The sequence below is a fragment of the Pinus tabuliformis genome, chromosome 4_1 (assembly GCF_031772625.1).
Source record: "Pinus tabuliformis cultivar Carrire ecotype Pingquan chromosome 4_1, CPIR1, whole genome shotgun sequence".
Classification (NCBI taxonomy): Eukaryota; Viridiplantae; Streptophyta; class Pinopsida; order Pinales; family Pinaceae; genus Pinus; species Pinus tabuliformis.
Genome location: NC_142303.1, coordinates 131,965,449 through 131,989,007, shown reverse-complemented (window position 1 = coordinate 131,989,007; position 23,559 = coordinate 131,965,449). Strand labels below are relative to the sequence as shown.

At 39.0% G+C, this 23,559-nt stretch overlaps 1 protein-coding gene across 1 annotated transcript; it reads right to left on the bottom strand.

Moving 5' to 3' along the window:
- Positions 1 to 11,884: 11,884 nt before the first annotated feature.
- Positions 11,885 to 14,163, bottom strand: LOC149174560 (LEAF RUST 10 DISEASE-RESISTANCE LOCUS RECEPTOR-LIKE PROTEIN KINASE-like 2.4). Its single transcript, XM_089422632.1, has 3 exons — positions 13,360 to 14,163; positions 13,197 to 13,232; positions 11,885 to 13,109 (listed from the first exon to the last, which is right to left on the bottom strand). Exons 1-3 carry the CDS (start codon positions 14,135 to 14,137, stop codon positions 12,001 to 12,003), a joined length of 1,923 nt encoding a protein of 640 aa, XP_089278758.1. The 5' UTR covers positions 14,138 to 14,163; the 3' UTR covers positions 11,885 to 12,000.
- Between the last annotated feature and the right edge of the window lie 9,396 nt (positions 14,164 to 23,559).

Here is a 23,559-nt window from a genome sequence, read left to right as displayed (position 1 = left end):
TTCGATATTTACTTGCTTTGGTTTTAATGGCTCTGTGATGTTTGGATCTTCTATCTCGGGGCCGCGCACCTCACCACTCCCTTCGGATTCTGGTATATTAATGTTACGCAGGTCATCCTCATCATCTTCTGCTTGTACATTATAACATGCTAAGGCCTGGCTCAACTGTCGCGACCAGTCTGACGGCACGTCTTCTTCTGGTTCTAGCAGTGTTCTGAATATGGCGGTTTTTACTAGCTGTAATGCATCGTCCACGGTATCCATCCATTGGTCCTCAAAGAGAAATGTCGACAGAAACCCTTCGCACAGGATATCCCACTCTCTAGTTCCATATCAGAGCTCTGTTTCCGTATACCATTTCCTTGGAATGACATCTAGAGTATGATAAAATAAGTACACCCATTCTGGTTGAAGCTCTGCACCATAAGATTTGGTCCATTTGGTCAGGTGTAGGCGCGGATCATCTCGTCCATTGTATTTCTCCGTTATTCGTATCTCTGGCTTCCCAAATCTTACCTGCATCATGCGCCTGCAAGTTTGCCAATTTTCGAAGATCCCTTCATGGGTGTCCCACCATCGCACCGGTGTCACGCACAATGTCCATTTTACCACATCGAATTGTTGGTACTCTAGTACCGTACTTTCGAATTTAACCAGGAATTCATCCACTACTATTAGCCCATCATACATTGGCAGCTCACGGTTTGGATCTTTAACACAATACAACGATTTCGTCATCATATTACAGTGTAACGTGGTTACCCTGTTCACCCTGTTTCACCATCGCTCGTCCTCTTCATCTGAATCGCTGGTGCATGAGCCGGCGTAGCCCCGCGAGAGTCTCTGCTCCTCCTTCGGCCTATTTGCAGCAATTTTGTAGATACAATCCAATGCATCGTCCTTTTCTTCATTGTGCACAGGTTCTGTGTAGCGCGGTCCGTCTATTGGATCTAGCGAAACGACTACACGAAGCGACTTCTTCTCAAATATCATCTTTCTCTGTTTGAGGTCAACAACCCCATTCATGTCAGTGGCCCAGTCTATCCTTAGCAACGCAGCATATGTGCTACTTTCGTCCATGATTTCAATAACTTTGAAATCCGTCCAGGTACTTGCGCCACCAATATCTACCGTAATTCCTTGCAGCCTTCCCATGGGAAAGATCTTTTGTTGATTGGCCATCCACAATTGGATAGGAGACCATTGTAGTGTAGGCTTACCCATGCGCTCCCAAGTCTGTTTAGGCAATACGTTCGCATCCGAGCTTAGGTCCAGAATGACCTAATCCATCTCGTAGTCGTTGATTTGCCTTGTTAACCTCATCTCCCGACCTGTCCGCGATGCATGTCTTCCTAACTTCCAGACTGCGCGAGGTTCACCCCATTTTGCGCATCTATTAATCACTTCCTGTAACCCTTTAACTGCCCTGTTGTTGCGAAGCAATTTTATGCATGTCTCTAAAAAGGTAGTCAACATTGAGGGATCCCTAGCTAGCTCAGGTCGACCCCTACTACCTTGGGTAGAGACACCCGTGAAGCTTTCCCTAGCTTCCATATTGTTCTCCCCATTGACCGCCCCTGTGGCTGCGCCGCTTTGCACCACCATTTTTATCGTGGGTTCATTGTCGTGTGGTTCGGATCTCATCATCTGTATGTTTTGCATTGTTGTAGGAGGTGTTGCCTTCTTGTCGCGAATCTGTGCTATCATCATGGGGAAATCTAGCAACTCATGATCGAATTGTTCACAATAAGGACATGATATTTGGGTTGGATTGGTACAATCCCGTGCGTAATGCCCTGGTCCTCCATAATTGTAACAGATTAGATGCTCGCGACCCCTTCCTAATCCCATTTCGCCCCATCCTCGAACTCATCCCGGGAACCCACCGCATGCCATCGGCACGGCTGGAACTTGACCTCGCACATTAGTCTACATTCTTTAGGCAGGTGCCTGATCCATCAACATTTGATAGCTGCGGCAATCTCTTTCTTCGTGACCCACCGATCTACAAAAGTTACAAAAGCGCTGCTAGGGGGTCTGGTTGTATTAGTGTTGTGCTTTCCTCCTACTTTACAAATTGCGCACCAGAGCAGGGTGATCGCGCTCGACCCTGCCTATGCCTCTGGTCGCAATGGTGTCGGTCCCCCCGTGACCACAAAATTCACTGAGACCGGATAGTGATCTTTATCGTGTCCCTGGATCCTGCACTTTATACACCATACTTCCTCCTGGACTTCCAAACGCAGTGTATGTTCCTGTTTTAACTTCTGTATTTCCAAACACAAATTTTGGACCTGCACTTGGATTTGCTGAACTCCCAACCCTGGGTCTTGTACTGGGGTTTTGTGCAGCCGCATTGCTACCTCCAGCGCTTCCACTTGGGTTGAGATCTTTTGTTGTGACAAAGTCGACTTCAGATATGGCGTTAATGATGTGACGAACCAAGCACAGTGTTGTGCATCCGTCAGGGTCATGTTGGCCTTGCGAATGGTGCTTTTCAACCTCTGATCTAAGTCCTACGGGGTCTCACCAGGCATCATTATGATCTCTTTGAATCCTACAATCGACTGCGCTTCTGACTTTGGCCGGCTAGACTCCTTTTTTAATTCAGTACGGATGTCTGCTATCCCCGCCATTGGTTTGATGCTTGAATACTTCATGTACCATGTTAGCACTCGGTCCTGCAGCGCGCTGACTAAGATGGCTTTCTTGATATTATCATCCACGACTTGCTGCGCATTCCATACTGAGATTAGCACAAACCAAAATTGTTCCGGGTCTTCACCTCCTTCTCCTTTGAACAATGGTAACTGAATTGTGTTCACCATATTTACCCTTGCTCTACTACCACCCCTGATCCTTTTGATTTTTTCAGCGTTCTTTTCTATAGAGTCCCCATGTTCCACACCAGACACCCCTTATGCAGATCTCGATCCCGACAACGGAACCATTTGTTAGCTTATTTGGGCCTAACCCAGGTTCGGAAGAGTTATTTAGCCAAACAAATCCCGCATCTACCGGCCCTTTCAGCAACAACCCGCGGAGCGCGGACTGAGGTCTCACCCGAGGTAGCAGGGGAGGGTGCTAGAACTAGGTTTCCGCACCCTATGGATGTCTTGGTGTGGTCTGGAGGTTTCGCGCACTAGTTTATAGCTCCGCGCTGCTCAGTTTTCGCACAGATCCAAGCTGATTATATCTTTCTTATAGGTGTGCTTATTCTAATGGAGGATGCGGTTACAAATTAACAGGGTCTTTAAGCAAACATTTAACCAACACAACTGATTCGTGCATTAAAATGAACCCAGATTTACATTCATTCATACAATAATCAGATTAAATTAAACAGATATTATGATAGTCAGATTTGCGACAGCTCAGAAGAAACATAGAATTTCGGAAGAAACTTATCTTTATTTCCACTTATCTTCAATACATTCAGATCCGACCTGCGCAATTAGCTGCAGGGGTCTGCGCACATAGCTAAGGAATTTCCAGACCTTTACACACACAGCTACAGAGCCTCTACCTACTACCCCAACCCTCGACTCAGACTTGCAGACACTTTCAGACTATCTTCTTCAAAAACCTATTACATTTCATCTTTTTTCAAAACAAAACTGCCTTTCCCTCATAGAGCCATGCTCTATTTATACCTTTCCTTGGCCCACGATCCCTGCACGGGCCGACTCTATTTATATGTCTTATTTTCGGGCGGACTACCCTTAACCTTTTTAATTCGTGCTCCACATACCTTGGAGTTTTTACAATAATTTAATCCTACTTTTTGGGCTTTCTACTCCAAAACCGTTACGCGGGTCCTCCTCTACCTAACATCATCCAAAACAAAAAAAAACTTCTTAACCCTGTGGTAAGTTTTTAAAAATCCTGAGTGCCCTCCTAAGGGAGAAGTGTGCAATTCCATAAGAATCTTTTGTTTGAGTTGGGAATTCTTACATAGTTATAAGTGATCTTTGTACCATAACAAATCATCACTGACTTGGAACTTGTGATCTACACGATGCTTTTTGTGCTTTGCTTTGTACTTGCCTTTGCCCATTTCAAGTTGATCTTGCACTGTTTGATGTACCATTTGGATTCGTTCAACTAACTCTTTGGCTTTGCCCATGTTACTATCAGTAACAACATCCTTCTTATCAAGATGATACATCACATTATGATGAAAATGATAAACAAATTCCTCTACTTGATTCCTTTGATTCAAGCTTGAATATACAGCTTGAAAGTATGTATTTTGTTGAAGATAACTTTCATGTAAAACAAAATTATGCTTGAGGAAAGTAGTTATACAAACTATAGACCTAGAAAGTACATCAACTAACTTGTTGCTTATACCTTTCTTATACATTTTGACCAAGTGGAATAGTAGAAGAAAACCCATACAATGAAAGTTCCTTTGTTTCTGCGACTTAAACACTACACCATTGTAAATTTCTGAATGAAATGAAATGGGCTTACCACATTGCATAAGGAATGCACACATGGCATAGTCACATACATCAACCTAAAACTCGAATGACTTTTTCAAGTTTAGAAGAAAAAGTATAAAGGTTGAACTGATCTTTTGTTTCAAAGCATCAAATACATCTTGTTGTGTGCCTCCCCACTAGAACACCTTTTGCACAACTACCAAGGAATGCAAATGAGCTATAATAGAAGAAAAATTAACAAAATATTTCCTCCAAGATTGGGTTTCTCCCAAAAAACCTCTTATCCAAATGACTATCTTGAGCATTGACCAATCCATAATGACATCAATATTGGAGAGGTCTAACATCAGCTCACCTTCTCCAATATCATTGCACAAGTACATCAAAGAAGTTTTAGCCAAAATATACTTTAACATATTCAATAACAAATGTTCTTGACATATAACATCAAGTATTTCTTTCACACACATGATATGTTCATAATGAAATTTTCTGAAAATGAAAATGTCTTCCAAGTAGACTATCATGTCTAGAAATGGCTTCAATACATCTTTCTTCATATGTATGAAAGTAGTAGGAGCATGGAAAAGACCAAAAAGAATAACAAGATATTCACATAAACCTTACTTGGTTTTGAATTTCGTCTTCTATATGCCTCCTTCAATAACTCTACTTTGATGAAAACCACTTCTTGAATCCCATTCAATGAAATGCCTACCATTCTTCTTGGGCACCAAAACAAGAGGTGCACCATATGGTAAAGGAGATGGTCAGATGATCCTTTTGTTCAACAATCCTTGGATCTGATTTGTTATTTCTGCACTTTCCCTTCTTAACATCATGTGCATGTCAATGTTAGAAAGAAGACACCTTTGCTGCAATGGTATTTTATGTACTTCAACAATGTGTCTTGTGATTGAAAATATACACCTAACACTAGAGACCTTTTTTCTGAATTCTTGGGGTGTAATCTTGCACATTTTGACCTTTAAGTTGTCTAAAGTTCTACCAATTGATGTTGGCCTTCTGCATATAAGCTAGAGGGTATAATTGTATTTTAATTGCATAAATGAAATGAGACCAAGAAATTGACATATTACCATGTTTTTTTTATCTCCTCTTGTGTCTTTGATTCACACCATACTAGTGTCGCACCCTCCACTCTCAAGAAAGTTAACTGAATTTATGTCATCCTCTTAAAGGTTTTGAATTCTACAACAGACCTCCAACCGACAAATCCAATTATCAAGATTCTTTGCATTCACTTCACCATTATACATGGGCATCTCAAATTTAACATCAAGTTTTAGTAAGGGTGATTTACTAGTTCCTTTTGAGGTATGTTGATGAGTATGAGTAAGGGTTGTGTTAGTAGAAGAGGGTAAATATACCTGTGAAGAAGAACATGAAGATGATAATGGAAAGGGTGGAGGTTTACCTCCATTTTCATTACCTCCTCCTGAAGAACCTTCTCCTTTGGGGGGTTTGGAGCTTTCACCCTACAGCTTGGTATTCCGCTCTTCATAGAGGACCTTCACAATCTCTGTCATATCAAAGAAAGCCTTCCTGAAGACCTTCTCATCTTCTGTCATGTTTGTAGGTTCTCCTTAATGAGCCATACTCACTGAAGCTTCAACTACAACTTGAGGAAGACCTGGTGTTGGAGATCGTGGCAACCTTTCCCTCCTTCTCATTGACCCAACTTCAGGGCTTTCAACCAGCTTCCCTTCTCCTCTTTTGAGTTTTAACCTTGTAAGCATGGCATAAACTTGCAAACAGTTAAATCCTTCTTTCACAAAGCAAACCTAGTGGTTTGATACCAAAATGATCTGATTAAGAATATTAGTTTTGTTGTACTAAGATCCTCCTCAAATTATAACAAAATTATATTCATGTTCTTAAGGGTTCAGGAGTTTATTGCAAGTGAAAGTGAGTTTTTATGTTAATTTTATGAGTAATTTTAACATAAATAAGAGACTAAACAACAAAATATAAATGTACATAACATCACCAATAACACATCACAACACGAGCATGATGAAGGAGTTCATCCCTCCCGAGCCATGTCTCCTTGGTCCAGCATCCAATGGCTTGAGCCTCTCTATTATGCTCAAATATGTGTTTACAATGCTCAAATGCTTCTGTAACTTGCTCCAATGAGTCTATAATGTCCAAAAATGGCCACTTAGCCTCTTTTTTCACCCAATTTGGTCAAAAACTAGAGAAGTTATGACCTCTCTTAGTTTCTCCACTACTCGCTCTACAATTTGCCCAAAATCTGGCACCGACCTTCATTTTCACCCCGATTTTCACTAACGAGCCACCAAATCCATCAAAATATGGTTGGATTTGTCAAACATTTAATTTGGTCGTTGAGGCCTAAAATGCATAAATTTAGGGTCATATGGGGGATGCATGCGCCCAGGGGCTAACCCCCGGCACTGGCCTCTTTTCCTCCGAGGGTCACATAAAATGGTGGCGGTTAAGAAGTGGCATTCACATGGGGTGGTTAAGTCCGTGCCCACCTCCAAATAATGTGGCATCAAAGTTTAAATCAAGCACGCCATCATATGTTGTTAAGAACCATGCGCCTGGTATGTTGGTAAAGCCGTTGTGTTAGTGTTGGAAGGTTGCGGGTTCGACCCTTGTTGCCTCTGCTCAGACTATAACAACAATTTTGGAGGCCTCCTAGGCTGCCACGTGGTGGCCTCCGGCTGGGCTACATGTCAGCCTGTGATTGGCCATCATTTCAACCAATGAAAAACCACAAAATACGACCAGTCAAGATGTGCCACTTGGCATGATTTCATTAGCCAAGAAGCACTTTGACCAAGTCAATGTCCACATCACCTCCCCAGTCAATGCCACATCAATAGTATGGACTGCTGACTGGGCTGCCCTTTTTTTTAAAATTCGTCTGTTTGGGAAAGTGAACATAACTCGTTTCTAGAGTCATACGCAACTCGTTTCACGCGAAACGAGTTGCGTCAGATTCAAGATGATGAGAATTACGTGGTATTCCAAGTTCCACACCAATCCAACCACTTTGAAATTTGAGCTATTTTTTGAGCTCTTGATCAGGCTCTCATTATGTTTTTACTTGTAAAGGAACGAACAATGTACATATGACCTAATAGATGATAATGCAACAAATGATACTGAGGGAAAAATGCTTCATAGTGATTCTTAGATAAGTATGAGACCCCTACGCTTCAATCTGTTGCTTACACATGTAGATTACATATTCGTTATATGTTTGACAAAACACCTGTCATGGCTAGTAGGTGTCTGGTTAAGGGCTTGTTCTATTATTTACATTTGAATCATTATTTCCTTGTTATCTCTTTGTTCTGAAGGTGTCGTTCAATTCTGGGCAATGACCTGGGCTCTAGGCTTGAAAAAGTGGCTCAAATCCTAGGGACGCTGGCACAACATTGGGAAAAACAGTCCCTAGACACTGACTTGCCTTGGCATGAGAGCGTTCATAGCCTCCTGGACACTGTCAGGTCCATATCATGGGAGCATCCAGGGTTCAAGTGGTCTAAAACTTTAGTGGGACTTGGGGGCTAGCTATCTGAGTAGTTGGGATGGTTCCTGGGAGTCATGTAGCTAATGTGAAAGGTTTGTATGTTGTGTTTTCCTCGATTCCAGTTCCTTAATGTCATATAGGAGGTTGAATCTAATCATAGTAGCCTCTCGTCACATGTTTACCCCAGTTGGCTAGTTACTTGGGTAGATGTGGGAGGAGGGTGTTACATATGCTTATTTAACTCACAAGTTTGGAAGTGATACAAGGGTAGTGGTAGAGAAAAATCAATTACTTAGAGAACTATGTTTGAAGAAATCAACTATCTTCGAGGATTTTTGGAACTTAAAGGTATTATCTGAAATTTGTTAATCATTATGCACACATTATCGACCAATTCCCATCTCTCTTGAAGAAAAGCTCATTTGTATGGAATGGTGAGGTTACTTTGGCATCCTCGCTCTTAAAGGATGTCATGTCTTCTGCACTAGTATTGACAATGCATGATTTTTGGAAAGCATCCATAGTAGAATGTGATGCATTAGGAAAAGGAATTGGAGTATTGTTGATGCAAGAAGGGAGACAAATGGAATTTGAAAGGAAATAATTCAAGGTAAAATATTTCATGAATGAACACATGAAAAACAAATGGAAGCAATTCTACATGCAATAAAAAATAGTGATAGTGTATTATTTGGAGACACCTTAAGGTCAAGATCGACCATGAAATCCTAAAATACTTTATGGAGAAATATTGTCATCAAAAGCAAAACAAAAGTGGGTAGAAAAAATATAAGGGCTTGATTTTGAAATAATCTGCATGAAGGGGAAGGACAATGTGCTAGTAGATTCTCTTTCTATAATATAAGAAGCCTCAAGTTTATATTATATTACATGTTCTATTCAGTATGGTTGGAATAAGCTCACCATGAATGGAAAAATCACAACAATTTAAACAAAAAGTCTAATGTATAAAGGAAGAAATGAATTCTATAAAACATTGGGACTGGAAAGAAGATATACTTTGGTACAAGAATATGATATTTTTTATGCCTTCAATGATAATTGAAGAAATAAATATTAAGAGAATTCGATGACTATCTAATGAAAAGACATGTAAAGTTCCTTAAACTATTTTAAATAAGAAAAATAGATATATTGTTATTAATACTTATTATGTATTTTTTTTAATTTATTACACATTAAATTAACATTATTATGTATACGATTTCCATTATGTATAACCAATAACCCTAACATTACATTAAAAAATATATACAAAAAATACTTATATGAATTTTATTAGTCAATCTTCCAACTATAATACCATTCATTATTTATATTCTAAACATAAATATTCCTTATTATATGAATTTTTTCCCAATGTACTTCTCCACACACACACTTATATATATATATATATATATATATATATATATATATATATATATGTATAGATATATATATATACATATATATATATATATATATATATATATATATATATATATATATACATATACATATATATATATATATATATATAAAACACAAACCATATCCCTTTTTTTTTCTTTTTAATTTGATTGGTCATTTACAAACAATGGTAAACAATTCAATATTTTAAGTGAAAAAATATTAAAAATTAAAAAATTAAAGCGTTTGATTAAAAAAAGTTCAAAATTAAATGTTCAGTCTTTTGTTGATAATATGCTGAGTGAAATGAGGATTGTCTCTATTGAAGTATGGATTGTCTCTATTGAAGTACTTGATATAGTGCGACTCATAAGCTATTTAAAAAGAGTAGAGAAAAATGGGGACATATTGTCTAAGATTGTCTAAAATGACATTTTGTGTAAAAGAAAGAAGACTTGGATGTGGCAAAATATCAAATGGTTCAACAAATGGGTTATTTACCTGAACATGTGTCCCATGAAAGGTAAAGAGGTAAATATTGTTATTATTGACAAGTTCCACAAGCATATTTTGGATAAAAGGATAGGGAGAAAGAAAAAGTATTATATTGAAGAATTCGATCCCACTTGTAATCATCATAAAAAAACGTACATATGGGCCAATATATCATGGAGAGTCAAAATTCTCATTGATCATTTAAGAACTAACTCTCGCGTACTCTATTGTGAAAGACATTGAAAAAGACCAAAAAAAAATTGAGAAGAAACAATATGTACTGAGAAGTTGGGAGCACTCATCATTAAATTGAATAGAGAAGGGATGAAATATATGATTCTATTTAACACTCCACTTGTCCCATAAACTATTTTTAACTAGATGAATATTAAAAATATTTTCTCATTTCTTTTTATAATATTATTTTAATATAAATATATATAATACAAAATTATCCTCGTGTGAATCGTAACCTAGCTTATTCAAAACAGAGTCATTTTTCCATTCACTTAATCGTCCCACTCAATTATGTGGTTGGAGTTTATCCTTCATCATATCAATATTTATATCAGTTTATCTATGACTAGGCACTTAGTCCAAAGATGGAATAGTCAAATGACTGAAATTGGGAATCATGGATGGTTGGATGACTAGGCATTTAGTCCAAATGGAAGAGTTAAATGATTAAAATTGGGAATCATGGGTGGTTGAGTATAACTATCATTTTTTTATTTTGGTATATTTATATACATTTATAAAATTGGGAGTCATGGGTGGTTGAGTATAACTATCATTTTTTTATTTTGGTATATTTATATACATTTATAAAATTGGGAACCATAGGTGGTTGAGTATAACTATAATTTTTTATTTTGGTATATTTATATTTTTATTATTGACAAGTTTTACAAGTATATATTAGATAAAAGGATAGGGAGAAAGAAAAAGTATTATATTGAAGAGTTCAATCCTACTTACAAACATCATAAAAAAACGTACATATGGGCCAATATATCATAGAGAGTCAAAATTCTCATTGCTCAATTAAAAACTAACTCTGGCCTACTCTATTGTGAAATGCATTAAAAAAGACCAAAAGAAATTGGGAAAAAACAGTGTATACTGAGAAATTAGGAACACTCATCATTAAATTGAATTAAAAAAAAGTCAAATGACTGAAATTGGGAATCATGGATGGTTGGATAAATAGGCATTTAGTCCAAATAGAAGAGTCAAATGATTAAAATTTGGAATCATGGGTTAATAATTTTACTATATTTATAATATAATAATTATTATAACTTAATTATTTTACTTTCTAGGTTTATATTCTATGCTTATAATATAATTGTTATTATAATTAACAATTATAATAACAATTATAATTGTTATTTGGTCTCAGCGGACGTTAACCATCATCATCATCATCATATAATTAAATTATTTTATTTTCTATATTCATAATTTTTAAGTTGATATTTAATTATCATAATTTTTAAATTTATATTTAATTTTAAATTTTATAAATATAATTTTAAATAAATTTAAAGTTTTGATTTATTATTAAATTTTATTTAAATTAAATTTATATTATTAAATTTATTTGTAAAATATTAAAAAAAATATTTACACATTTAAAAATATTATATAATATGCCTTAAATAACATAAAGTTACTATCCTACTTTAAAAAATTACAAACCAAAATTTAAAATACTTAGAATGTCCTTATCACATTCCATCCTGATTACCTATTAAAAAAAAACTGATATTTTACATATTTAAATTAGAAAGATTAAGTTCAATACTCATAAAATAACTTACAATTATATAATCTTTTCTTTATATATTAAAAATAATAAATTAAAATAAATAAACATATATATAATTAAATGAGATACACTATCTCTAGATATATGCTCCGATTACAAAATTTTAATTTTAAACTCTACACTCATTTGTAACGTTATGAAATCTTATTAAAAATTCTTAATACCTATTACAACATAAAAATCATGTTTCCGTATAGAACCAAATGAGATGCAATTTTTGTTGGCACGAATTACAGAAGGGTCGCAAGTAACAATGCTACCATAAAACGACATTGAACAAGAATTTAAGTGGAAGATAACAATGGATTTTCAGGTGCAGCGGTGGAGGAGGAATTGAACGGCAAGGGAGGATTGGCCACGTCGTCTCCATTTCCTTCTAACATTTGAACAACCCTGCTCATACTCGGACGATCTATGGACTTGTATTGAATGCACCAGAGCCCAACTTTAGTGAGTTTTCTCGCCTTCTCCTCATCTTGTGCTGCTATGACTCCTCCTCTTCTTAGTCTCATCCCCAAGTCCCCACTTTCAAGCAGCTTGAAAGCCCACTCAGGAAAGTAAAACTGGCTGGAATTGGTAACCTTCCAATCGAAGTTCTTTCTACCTCCAACTATTTCTAGCAAAAGCATTCCGAAACTATAGACATCTGATTTATCCGTAACAGGACCCAGTTCTCTGTCACATACCTCTGGCGCAACATATCCTGGCGTCCCTCTCCCGGCCGTCATTGAGATATGGTCGTCTCCCTTTCCACAAAGCTTTGCGAGACCAAAGTCAGAAACTTTTGGCGTGAATTCCGCATCCAGCAATATATTGTGAGGTTTGATGTCGAAGTGTATGATGCGCTTCTCGCAATCTTGGTGTAAATATGCAATTCCACGAGCCACACCCAAAGCTATAGCATACAATTGTTTCCACATTATGACTTGCGGCCTCTTCTCTTTTGCGGCAAATATTACTTTTTCGAGAGAACCATTTACCATGTACTCATATACCAGTGCGCTTGTAGGATTTTCGAAGCAATACCCCAACAGCCGAACCAAATTGACATGATGGATCCGTCCAACGGTGGCGACTTCATGCATGAATTGAGTCTCGCCATGCCTATGCCGGTCAAGAAGCTTGACAGCCACTAGAGCACCATTCTGAAGCTTCCCTTTATAGACCACACCAAAACCCCCTTCTCCCAACTTTTCTGCAAAGTTGTTTGTCATCTTCTTGAGTTGTGACTGCGAATATCTGGTTGGCATTTCATAAGCATATTGCTCTAGGAATTTCTCCACCTTTGAATCAGAGCTACGGGGAGGACGAAGAGGTTGTTTTCTCCTCTTGGCACAATACCATAAAAAAAGTACTGCTATCGCTATCAACGCAAGTACCACAGTCGGGCAACCTGCGGTAGAATGAAGAGGTTGAAATCAATATGCTCTTTGTCTAACCCCTAACAGAATAATGGATAGAATAAACAAATCATATTCACCTATTATAATCGCTGAATTTATCGAACGTCCTGGACCTGCAAGGATCCACATATTTTGGTAAGAGAATGCATACTCGACAGATCCGGAAACTCACAGAGAAGGCGAAGAATTCAAACACTTAGTTTTGTAATCAAATCTGTAGAAGGTGATTGGGAAACCTACCATTGCGGGGGCATTCGTCTGGCCAGACTGTGCCATCGATACAATAGCAAAGAAATGTTGTCGAGTTCAATTTGTCATAACCACATCTCCCAGTACTCTTCAAACAAGTGTCACAGCGTCGATCACTGTCCGGATCGACATTCCATGTGACCTTAAAACCCTGCGCTAGTAAAGTCTTAATTTTAATGGGCTCCTGAGAGAGGTAACTCTTATTACTCGGTAGTTGAAGATAGGTTGAACAGAAGCTTTCCCCCTCTGAGTCTAACTCTGTAGTTAAACTATAGTACCAAACATCACCACAAAAGCTGAAATTAAGCACTTTTGATACAAAATTGCTGTCATGGGTTTGATCGCAGTTCCTCCAAAATGTCAGATTGGTGTATCCATCCGCCAGGCGAAAAAATTGAGAGTCATACGACCATGACTGATTGTAGTTACCTGAAATATTGCATGATTCACCCCCATAGATCCAGATTTGGTCGTAAAGGACAGTCATGGTATGATCGCCGTTATTGCTCAAGAAAAGGGGCTCCGATAGGCGATAATCATTTCTATCCATATAAATGCTAGGAGAGCTCGACACACAGTCAACCTGAAACACAGGGTGACCGCAGCCGCTGTTACTTTCCCCAAAAGGATACTCAAATGTAAAGCCCCCACATGTATAATTGCCACGGCATTGCTCGAAAAAACTGCCGAGACATGATGTCGAGGAGCAGATGAGGAGGAGCAGAAGCGCAGGTGCAAGATGAAGAAAAAGATAAACAGAGCGAGACATTGAATTGGGAAAAAGGAGGTACTGATTCTCATGCTCTGCTCTGCTCTGTTCTTCTGTTGGAGATTATAAACACAGCAATAGGGAGAGGTGGTTGTTGAGGGAAAACGGCAGGCAATTGCTGGGAATATTTCAAAGTCAACAAGCCAATTGGGCTTTGGTAGTTCATTATTATCTAAAAGGGCAAGTCTGCACTTTCGTGTCATTTGATATGGATTATGGTAAGTAGAGCTGGGGTTCTGCAAACTGGGAGGCGGTTGTTGAGGGAAAACGACATTCAATTTCAATATTTGAAAGTCAACAAGCCAATTGGGCTTTGGTAGTTCATTATCATCTAAAATGGCATGCCTGCAATTTCGTGTCATTTGATATGAATTATCGCGGTTGTTTCCACTGTCTATTAAGTTGGGTTTTTCAGGCTTGGTCAAACTTGGACGTGTGGGACAGGTTCCACGTGTTGCATGGTTACCCCTTTCCATAAAACTTAAATTAATGATGCGATAACAACTTAAATCTATATAAATTATTTAATCTAGATTATAAAATTTTCATATTATTTATATTCTACTTACCAACTAACACATTATTTATATTCTAGAGGCCAACTAAAATATATATAGTTGATGGTTTTAGACGATTTAATTAAGCCAAGTTGTACCGAGAGAGATGGGGAAGACACAGGAAGGTAGGAGAGAGGGATGATGAGAGAGATGACTTGCGAGAAAGTAGGAGAGGGGGCGGGATAAAGAGATGGAGTTTGAGGTGGAGAGGGAGGGAAGAAGAAAGACATAGAGAGGAGAAGGGGATAGAGAGAGGGAGTGACAAGGGAGAGATGGAGAGAGAGAGAGTGTATGTTTATGGGTGAGATAAAGAGACAAAGAAGGAGAGATAGAGAGAAGGGGGGGAGAAGGAGAGAGAATGAGAGAGGGAAGGATATAGTAACATAGTTGGAGAGAGAGAGAGTGAGATAGAGAAGTGATAGGGGAAGAGACATGCTTGGAGGGGGGAGAGAGAGTGGGAGGTAGGAGAGAAATGGAGAGAGAGGAGGAGAGTGATGGGGGAAGAGAGATAGAGGTAGCAGAGGAAGTATGAGAGAGGAGAAGAGAGGGAAGGATAGGGGAATGGAGTTGGAGTTGGAGGGGGCGAGAGGGAGGGAAGAATAAATACTAGAGAGTGAGAAGTGGAGAGAGAGAGGGAGTGACAAGAGAGAGATGGAGAGAGAGTGTGTATCTTTGGGGTAAGATAAAGAGACAAAGGAGAGATAGAGAGAATGGGGGAGAGAAGGAGAGAGGAGAGAGGGAGGGATATAGTAACAAAGTTGGAGAGAGAGAGAGAGAGATGATGTGAGAGAGTGGAGAGAGGAAGGGAAAAAAAGATGGAGTTGGAGGGGGAGAGAAAGGAAGGTAAGAAGAAAGAAATAGAGAGAGAAAGGTGGAGAGAGAGAGCGGGAGAGAGGACAATAGGAGGGAAGAGAGATAGAAGTGGGGGAGAGGGAGAGAAGGGGAAGAGAGAGATCGAGAGAGGTGGAGAAGAGGAGGGAGGGATAGATCAATAGATTGAAGAAATAGAGTGTATGTTTTGGGGGTGATATAGAGACACAAAGGGAGATAGAGATATAGATGGAAAGTGAAGAGAGGGAAAAAGAGAGAGATGGAGAGAGGGAGGGAGAGAAAAAGAGATCGATAAATATGGAATGAGAGAGCGTGCGTGTTTGGGGGGTTGGCATAGAGAGACAAAGAAGGAGAGATGGAGGGGGGGGGAGATTTATTGCACTAGATGCATTGATTTCAGTGTAGATGGTGATTTCTAATCCTATTTGATTGCTTGCACTAGATGCATTGATTTTAGTGTAGATGTTGATTTCTAATGATATTTGATTGTTTGCACTAGATGCATTGATTTCAATGTAGATGATTTATAATCCTATTTGATTATTTGCACTAAATGCATTGATTTCAGTGTAGATGGTGATTTCTAATCCTATTTGATTGTTTTCACTAGATCCATTGATTTCAATGTAGATGTTTATTTCTAATAATATTTGATTGCTTGCACTGGATGCTTTGATTTCAATGTAGAAGATTTTTAATCCTATTTGATTGATTTCACCAAATGCATTGATTTCAGTGTAGATGGTGATTTCTAATCCTATTTGATATCTTGCACTACATGCATTGTTTTCACTGTAGATGCTGGTTTATAATCCTTTTTGCTTACTTGCACTATATGCATTGATTTCAATCTAGATGTTGGTTTATATTCCTATTTTCTTACTTGCACTAGATGCATTGTTTTGAGTGTAAATGCTGATTTCTAATCCTATTTGATTGTTTGCATTAGATGAATTGATTTCAGTGTAAATGTTGTTTTCTAATCTTATTTGGTTGCATTACATGCATTGATTTCAATGTAGATGTTGATTTCTTATTTGATATAATTGGATGTATGATAGTACATTAATTTTAAAGTTATTGGATTAACATTGTGCATTGATTTGGGTGTGATGAATTCATGTTGAAACCCTGAAAGCTATCCTTCTCCTTAGGGAGGTGATCTGATCTAGGGTTTTTCTTTAGGGTTTGTGTAGTTTCTTACCATGGCGGGGCGAGGAGGAGGGAGTTCTTCTCCCTCCTACAGTCAAGTAGTTGCGGACAGAAGCAAGGGAGCTGGTTCCCAACGCTTCAAGAAACCAGCGGAGGTGGCAATAGAGATTACAAATAATGAAAAATTGGAAACCATCGGACCTCAAGAACATGAATAGAACAATGAGGAACCTAGTAAGGAGAAGAGGATAGAGGGTAGTAGTTAGAAAGTTTCTCCCATGAATACAACAGGGGCATGTAAACCCAAGGCGACCACGATTCCTTGAGTCATTTTAAGTGACCCAACACTACAGGTGCAAAGAGAACACATGGCTGAATATGTTGTTTTCTGTAAGTTTATGGGGTTATGGCCGACGGAAAAGGCTTTGCAAGCATGGATAAGGAACCACTGGAAACCAAAGGGGAAAATTGACCTTCACCTTGGGTCCAAGGGTTTCTTCATGACGGTGTTCACAAGCCTAGAGGACAAAGACAAAGTGTTCGAGGGAGGTCCCTATTTTTACGCATCTGTAGGCCTTTACATGAGACCATGGGTAATGAACTTTTTCCCAAAACAAGAGACTTTCACTTCGGTACCGATATGGATAAGACTCTACTCCTTTCCTTTAGATTATTGGCTGCTGGAGTCTCTAAAGGCTATCGGTAACAAGCTAGGGAATTTTATAAAAATCTCAGATACTACTCTAAGAGGAAAATACACTTCCTTTGCCCAGATATCTGTGGAAATGGACATATTTGGGGCACTTCCGGATGCAATCATTTTGGAAGTGTCTAATGAGGAATGGGTGAAAACGGTAGACTATGAACACGTCCCATTCAGGTGCCATAATTGCCATGAACACGGGCACCTATACAGGGACTGCCTTTTAAACAAGCTGGAGAGAAACATGAAAGCCACTACAGGCAAGGATCCCGAAGGTTTTACTAAGGTAGGGGGTAAAGGGAAAGGAGGCATTCCTTACCAAAAGAAAAGTATTGAAGACGGACAACCGAACCACAATGGTTTCAAGATCTTAGAAGAAGAAGTCGAAAAAAATGGGACAAACTAGGAATCAGAGAATATTCCCAATGAGAAGGAAGGGGATGCTAACATGGAGGATATACCAGAAAACAACAAACAAATGGATGATTTTCCAAATATGATGGAGCTCAACAGGGGCCAGGAGATGACTCCATGTGAGTCAAGAATGGAATACCATGAACTGTAGGAGATTCTAGAGAGGGAGAATTTACATCTAGAAAATTTTCTAGAGCAGGGAATCAACAAAGGGGTTGACTCTCTGCCAAAAGCGGAGTTTGACAGGGTTCAACATCTCTTCCTCTGGAGATCACAAATAAAGTGCTCTAGAGTCAAAAGAAACCATGACAACTAGGAGAATAGGAGAGTGAAAATGATGGAGGATACACTGATGCTTTCTTCAAAGAACCCGGGTAGGAAAAGAGGAAGGAAAAAACAGAATGAGTTGCTGACCGAATGTGGGAAACTATGATTAACTCAGGTAAGATGAAGGATCTTATCAGTTACTCGTTTACAAACATTTCTTAATGAAGCTTACAACCTAGAACATTAGGGGTCTAGGAAGTAAAAGGAAACAAAGAAATCTTAGCAGTCGAATAAAAGAAGAAAAATCAGATATGATTTTTATTCAGGAAACAAAATGTTCGATGGACAAGATCAGAGAGATACACAACAAATGGTTAATCAAGTATGAGTATCTAGAGGTAAAAGCAGATAACTTAGCGGGGGGGATTCTCACTCTATGGGATCCTCAAAAACTTGGAATCCTAGATGCTGAAGCTTCTAGGAATTTTCTATTGATTTTGATTCAACCTTTGGGAGATAAGGAGATCTACATGATCACTAATGTCTATGGCCCTAAGAAACTATAAGAAAAGCTAAAGCTTCTCACATCCCTTGAGGAACTGAGGGAGAGACATCCTGTTATGCCCTGGATTCTGGCAGGGGGTACAAGGAAACTAGGCAAGGACTCCATTGCCTTCCAGAACTTCATGAATAACATGGGGGTAGTGGACACAGAAACAACAAATGGCATTTTTACTTGGAATAATAAGAGGGGAGGAGCTTCTCAAGTTGCCTCTAAATTAGACAGATTCATAATCTCAGAGGAACTCCTTATCACAGGCCTTGATATGTCATCTTTAATCCTTCCCTTCGGAAGCTCAGACCACTAGCCTGTTCAGGAAGCTACTTTTGTGGGTACACCAAGGAACAAACCCTTTAGGTTTGAAACTATCTGGCTCTCTCACCTTGACTTCACCAGTAATATTGACAAATGGTGGATGGAAGATAGGCCCGTTCAAGGCACTAAAATGTTCATACTGCAGCAGAGACTCAAGCACATCAAATCTAGGCTTAAAGATTGGAATAAACAAGAGTTTGGCAATATTTTTAAAGCTAAAAAAGAAGTTGAGAAGAAAATCCAGGAGATTAATCAGATCAACATCTTAGAGGGTTTTACCGAGGAAAGGAAAATTCAGGCTGACTCTCTTCAGAACGAATGGGAAGAGTGGTGCTTGCAAGAGGAGATTTTATGGAGACAGAAATCGAGGGTGCAGTGGATTAGAGAAGGAGAAAGAAACACAAAGTTTTTTCATAGATCAACTTTGGATCATAGATCTCATAACAAAATTTCCAAACTTAAAGATTCTCAAGGGAAAGAGCTTGTCTCACATATAGAAATAGGATCTGTCCTAGTTCATCACTTCCTTAGCATAATAGAGGAGCCTCTCGTTGACAGATCTCGTTCATTAACAAATTCACAAAGTTCATTCCTAAGCCTATAACCAGGGAAGACAACCACAATCTTAACAGGTCAGTGTCTGAAGAGGAGGTTAGTGAAGTTATCAATGAGATGCAAAATGGGAAAGCTCCAGGCCCTGATGGTTTCAATGTGGATTTCTTCAAAGCTTGTTGGAAAACAGTCAAACAAGATATCCTTGAGGTTATGGAAGACTCTAAAATATCCAAAACTATTTTGAAAGCTCTTAATGCCTCTTTCATAGCTTTGATTCCAAAGCGGGAAAAAGTTATGACACCTGAGAGATTCAAACCCATAGCCTCATGTAATGTGGTGTACAAAATTATATCCAAAGTAATTGCTAATAGACTAAAGCCTATTCTTCCTGCTCTTGTTTCAGAGGAACAAACTAGTTTTGTGGAAGGAAGACAGATTCTCAACAACATCATACAAGCACATGAGGTGGTACACTCTCTTAAGAGCAAGAAGCAAGCTGGTATGATCATCCAACTAGACCTAGCAAAACTTATGATAAGCTAAATTTGGCGTACATCAAGGAAGTACTAAGAGCTTATGGATTCGACCACAACTTGATAAGATGGGTTATGGACCTTGTATCCTTAGTTAGTTTCTTAATTCTTCTTAATGTATCTCCCTTTACAACCTTTATACCTTCTAGGGGTCTCAGACAAGGGGATCCGCTCTCCCCCTTCCTCTTTGTTCTCATGATGGAAGGACTAGGCAGAGCGATCAAAATGGCAAATGGTGAAGGAAGAATCCAAGGTCTGAAACTTACCCCGTAAGGGGATTCCTCTACTCATCAACAATTTGTGGATGATACATTGCTGTAGGGCATTCCCACGGTCAAGGAAGCCAGAGCATTCAAACAAATCCTGAATGACTTTTCTTTAGCGGCTGGTACAGAGGTAAGCCTTGAAAAATCAAATGTTTTTTTTTCAATACCGACAATGCTATTCAGAGGAAACTCACCAGAATTCTTGGGTTTAAAGGGCTTAGTTACCCTCCAAGTACCTTGGAATGCCTCTTACTGACAAACTTCTGAGTAAGGGAGTGTGGGAACCAGTCACCAATAAACATCAGGATAAAGTCAGGAAATGGACTTGTAGGTCTTTGAACTTGGTGGGGCGTCTTGTGCTTACAAAGGCTGTTCTACAAGCTATACCCATTTTCATGTTTTCATCTCTCCCTGCTCCCAAAGGTGTTATACAACAAATCAGAAGTATTCAATGAGATTTTCTTTGGGGAAATGGGGAAGAGAAAAATAAGTGGGCATTGGTAGCTTGGGACAAGCTCTGCAAACCTAAGGCCCATGGAGGTTTGGGGCTTCATGACCCTGAAATCTTCAGCAGAGCTTCGGGAGCAAAAATTTGGTGGAGGTGGCTAAAGGAATCGGCAACCCCTTGGGCAAAGCTTTGGAAGCAAAAATATGCAAAGAATTGGTAGGAGAGGGATCATATCAGAATGTCAAGGCTCATCAAGGGCTCCCACATTTGGAACCTTGCTTGGGAGAATAGAGGCATTGTCTAGCAACATAGTTTCTGGGAGATCAGAGCTGGGAACCTTGCACGGTTTTGGGAGGATAACTGGCAGCAGGAACCAAATTTGTTTAGAGAAGAACTAACCACTCTAAAAAATGACACTGATAACAAAGGTCTACTCATGGTAAGTGACTTTTGGGATTAGGTAAGGGACAATGGAAAATGGCGAATGTGGAAGAATCTTGGTTACAGTGAAGAGAGTCCTTTGAAAGCACAGGTGGATTCCCTGGCTCTAGACTTGGAGAAGAGGAAGATTTTAGTGTCTTCCTCATCTGACCAACTGAGATGGGGCCGAAACACCGAAGGCACCTTTAACCTCAAAGAAGCTAAACGCATGGCCCTAGGTTTTGATTATCCAAACCCTGACCAGGTTTGGAATAACCTTTGGAGGAACCCGCAATGGATGAAAGTCAAGTTATTTATGTGGTTAGTTCACCAAAAGAATATTCTCACTTGGGAGAATCTTCTGAAAAGGGGATTTGTTGGCCCATCCAAATTCCATCTATGTGGATTATAGGAAGAAACAATGGATCATTTACTAAACCACTGCCCCTTCACCTCTACCTTGTGGGATTTGGCGGCCTCAGTCTTCAGGCAAACTGACAGAGATAGACTTAGCGTCACCAACACATTGAAGAATTGGAGGAAAGACTTCTCCGATAACGAAATCATTAATAAGGCTTGGACTCTGGTTCCAGGCTTTATTATCTGGGATGTTTGGAAAGAACACAATGGCAGGATTTTCAAGAAGAAAACAGGCTCGACTCAGAATATCATCAGCCAAATTCTATTATAGATCAAAGAAACAGTAGGAGCCCTTATGTGGAAAATTCCTGAGGACCCCCCTTCGGCCTAGGAGGCTCGTATTCTGAGGCAATTGGGTCTCCATTCTCTCGTTCCCCTTGGCGCTATTAAGGGTGTGAGCAAAACAACTTCTGGTAAAGATATCTGGCAGCCTCCTCCTCATGGTTTTTTGAAAATCAATATAGATGGGGCCTTTAAGGGAAACCCAGGGATGGCTGGATTTGGAGGTGTCATAAGAGATGAGTAGGGGAGCATAAAGGATATCTTCCACATTCATTTGGGGATTGCCACTAATAACATGACAGAGATCATGGCCTTAGAACAGTGCCTAGAAATCCCGATTGAGTTAAATTTACACAATGCCATAATTGAAGCTGACTCAGAATTGGTCATTAATGCGGCCAAGAAAATGTGCAATGGAGCGACACCTGGAAAAGTGTCGAAACATTGGAGGCTCTCGCAAGTCTTTCAATGTATTCACTCCCACTTGCGAACCCTGAGAACAGTGAAATTTGTTCATGTGCGAAGAAAAGCTAATATGTAGCTGATCGTCTGGCGAATGAAGGCGTGATATGCAAGGAGAGTTATATCTGGTATGACTGGGAGTCTATACCCTATGGTAAAATGAGGGAAGAGTGTCATAGACAAGTGGCCAAAGATATAGAGTACTTCCAGATCATGAATAATGAGTAGGAGGAAGACTAGTGGGAGTGGGAAAGAGCAGAAGTCATGGAGCCTGGTCGAAGTGCTGGAGCAAATCCTAACAGTAGATCCCACAGTCAATGCTTACACCATAGCATAAATAGAGTGCTTGGAGGGAGTGGAGGATGGGATAAACAATGTGCTTATTGATGGGCCATAGACCATTGACTTTGTTGGCCTTCGATATCGAATGGATATCGGGTTTCAAATTGATCGGAAGTTAAGGGGTTGAGTGGACCCAATATCTTTTTAGACCAAGGTTATAATTTATATCGGGTTTGTAAAGCGGGTAAATACCACATAAGTTTCAGTAGCGATGACTTGTGGGCCCTCAGATCAAATGGGTTTTGATCAATGGTGCAGGATCACCGTGCAACTCGGTTGATTGGAGTGATTATCTACCATCCGATTGAGGGAAAGATAGACGATGGATCTCGATAGATTGGAGAAATTTTCAACTATCTGATGGAAAGTTAGATCAACGGTGGGGTTTGAGGGTTAAGTTTTGGGGGAGATTGAGCGATAAGATTTGAAGGCAAAGAATTGCGGAGAGTTCGACAGTTTGTTCATTTAGGTTTTTCCTAGGGGACTTTGGTGGGTTTGATTGTAAGGTTTTGGGTTCAGATGTCCCAGTTGTATGTTTGATCTTATACCGGTCTGTCTTTTGTTGGTCTTTACACTTGTAAAGATGTGTACCATATGTAATCTTTGTTCGGTTAATTGAAGGATCCACTCTTACTTGACCAAAAAAAAAAAAAACATTGTGCATTGATTTCACTGTAAGCACAAAAAATTATTGACAATGTACATTGATTTTTGTGTTATAGTAATTCAACCTATTAATATTGGAGGAAAAGAGAGACAAGCTATGACGTTTACAACAATATATCGAGCTAAAGATTTAAATTGTTTACGATTTAATCTGTCCTTTTCATATAATCGATATGAAAAGCTCATAATTCATATGAAAAGAAGAGAAAAGTCACAAGGGTGACAAT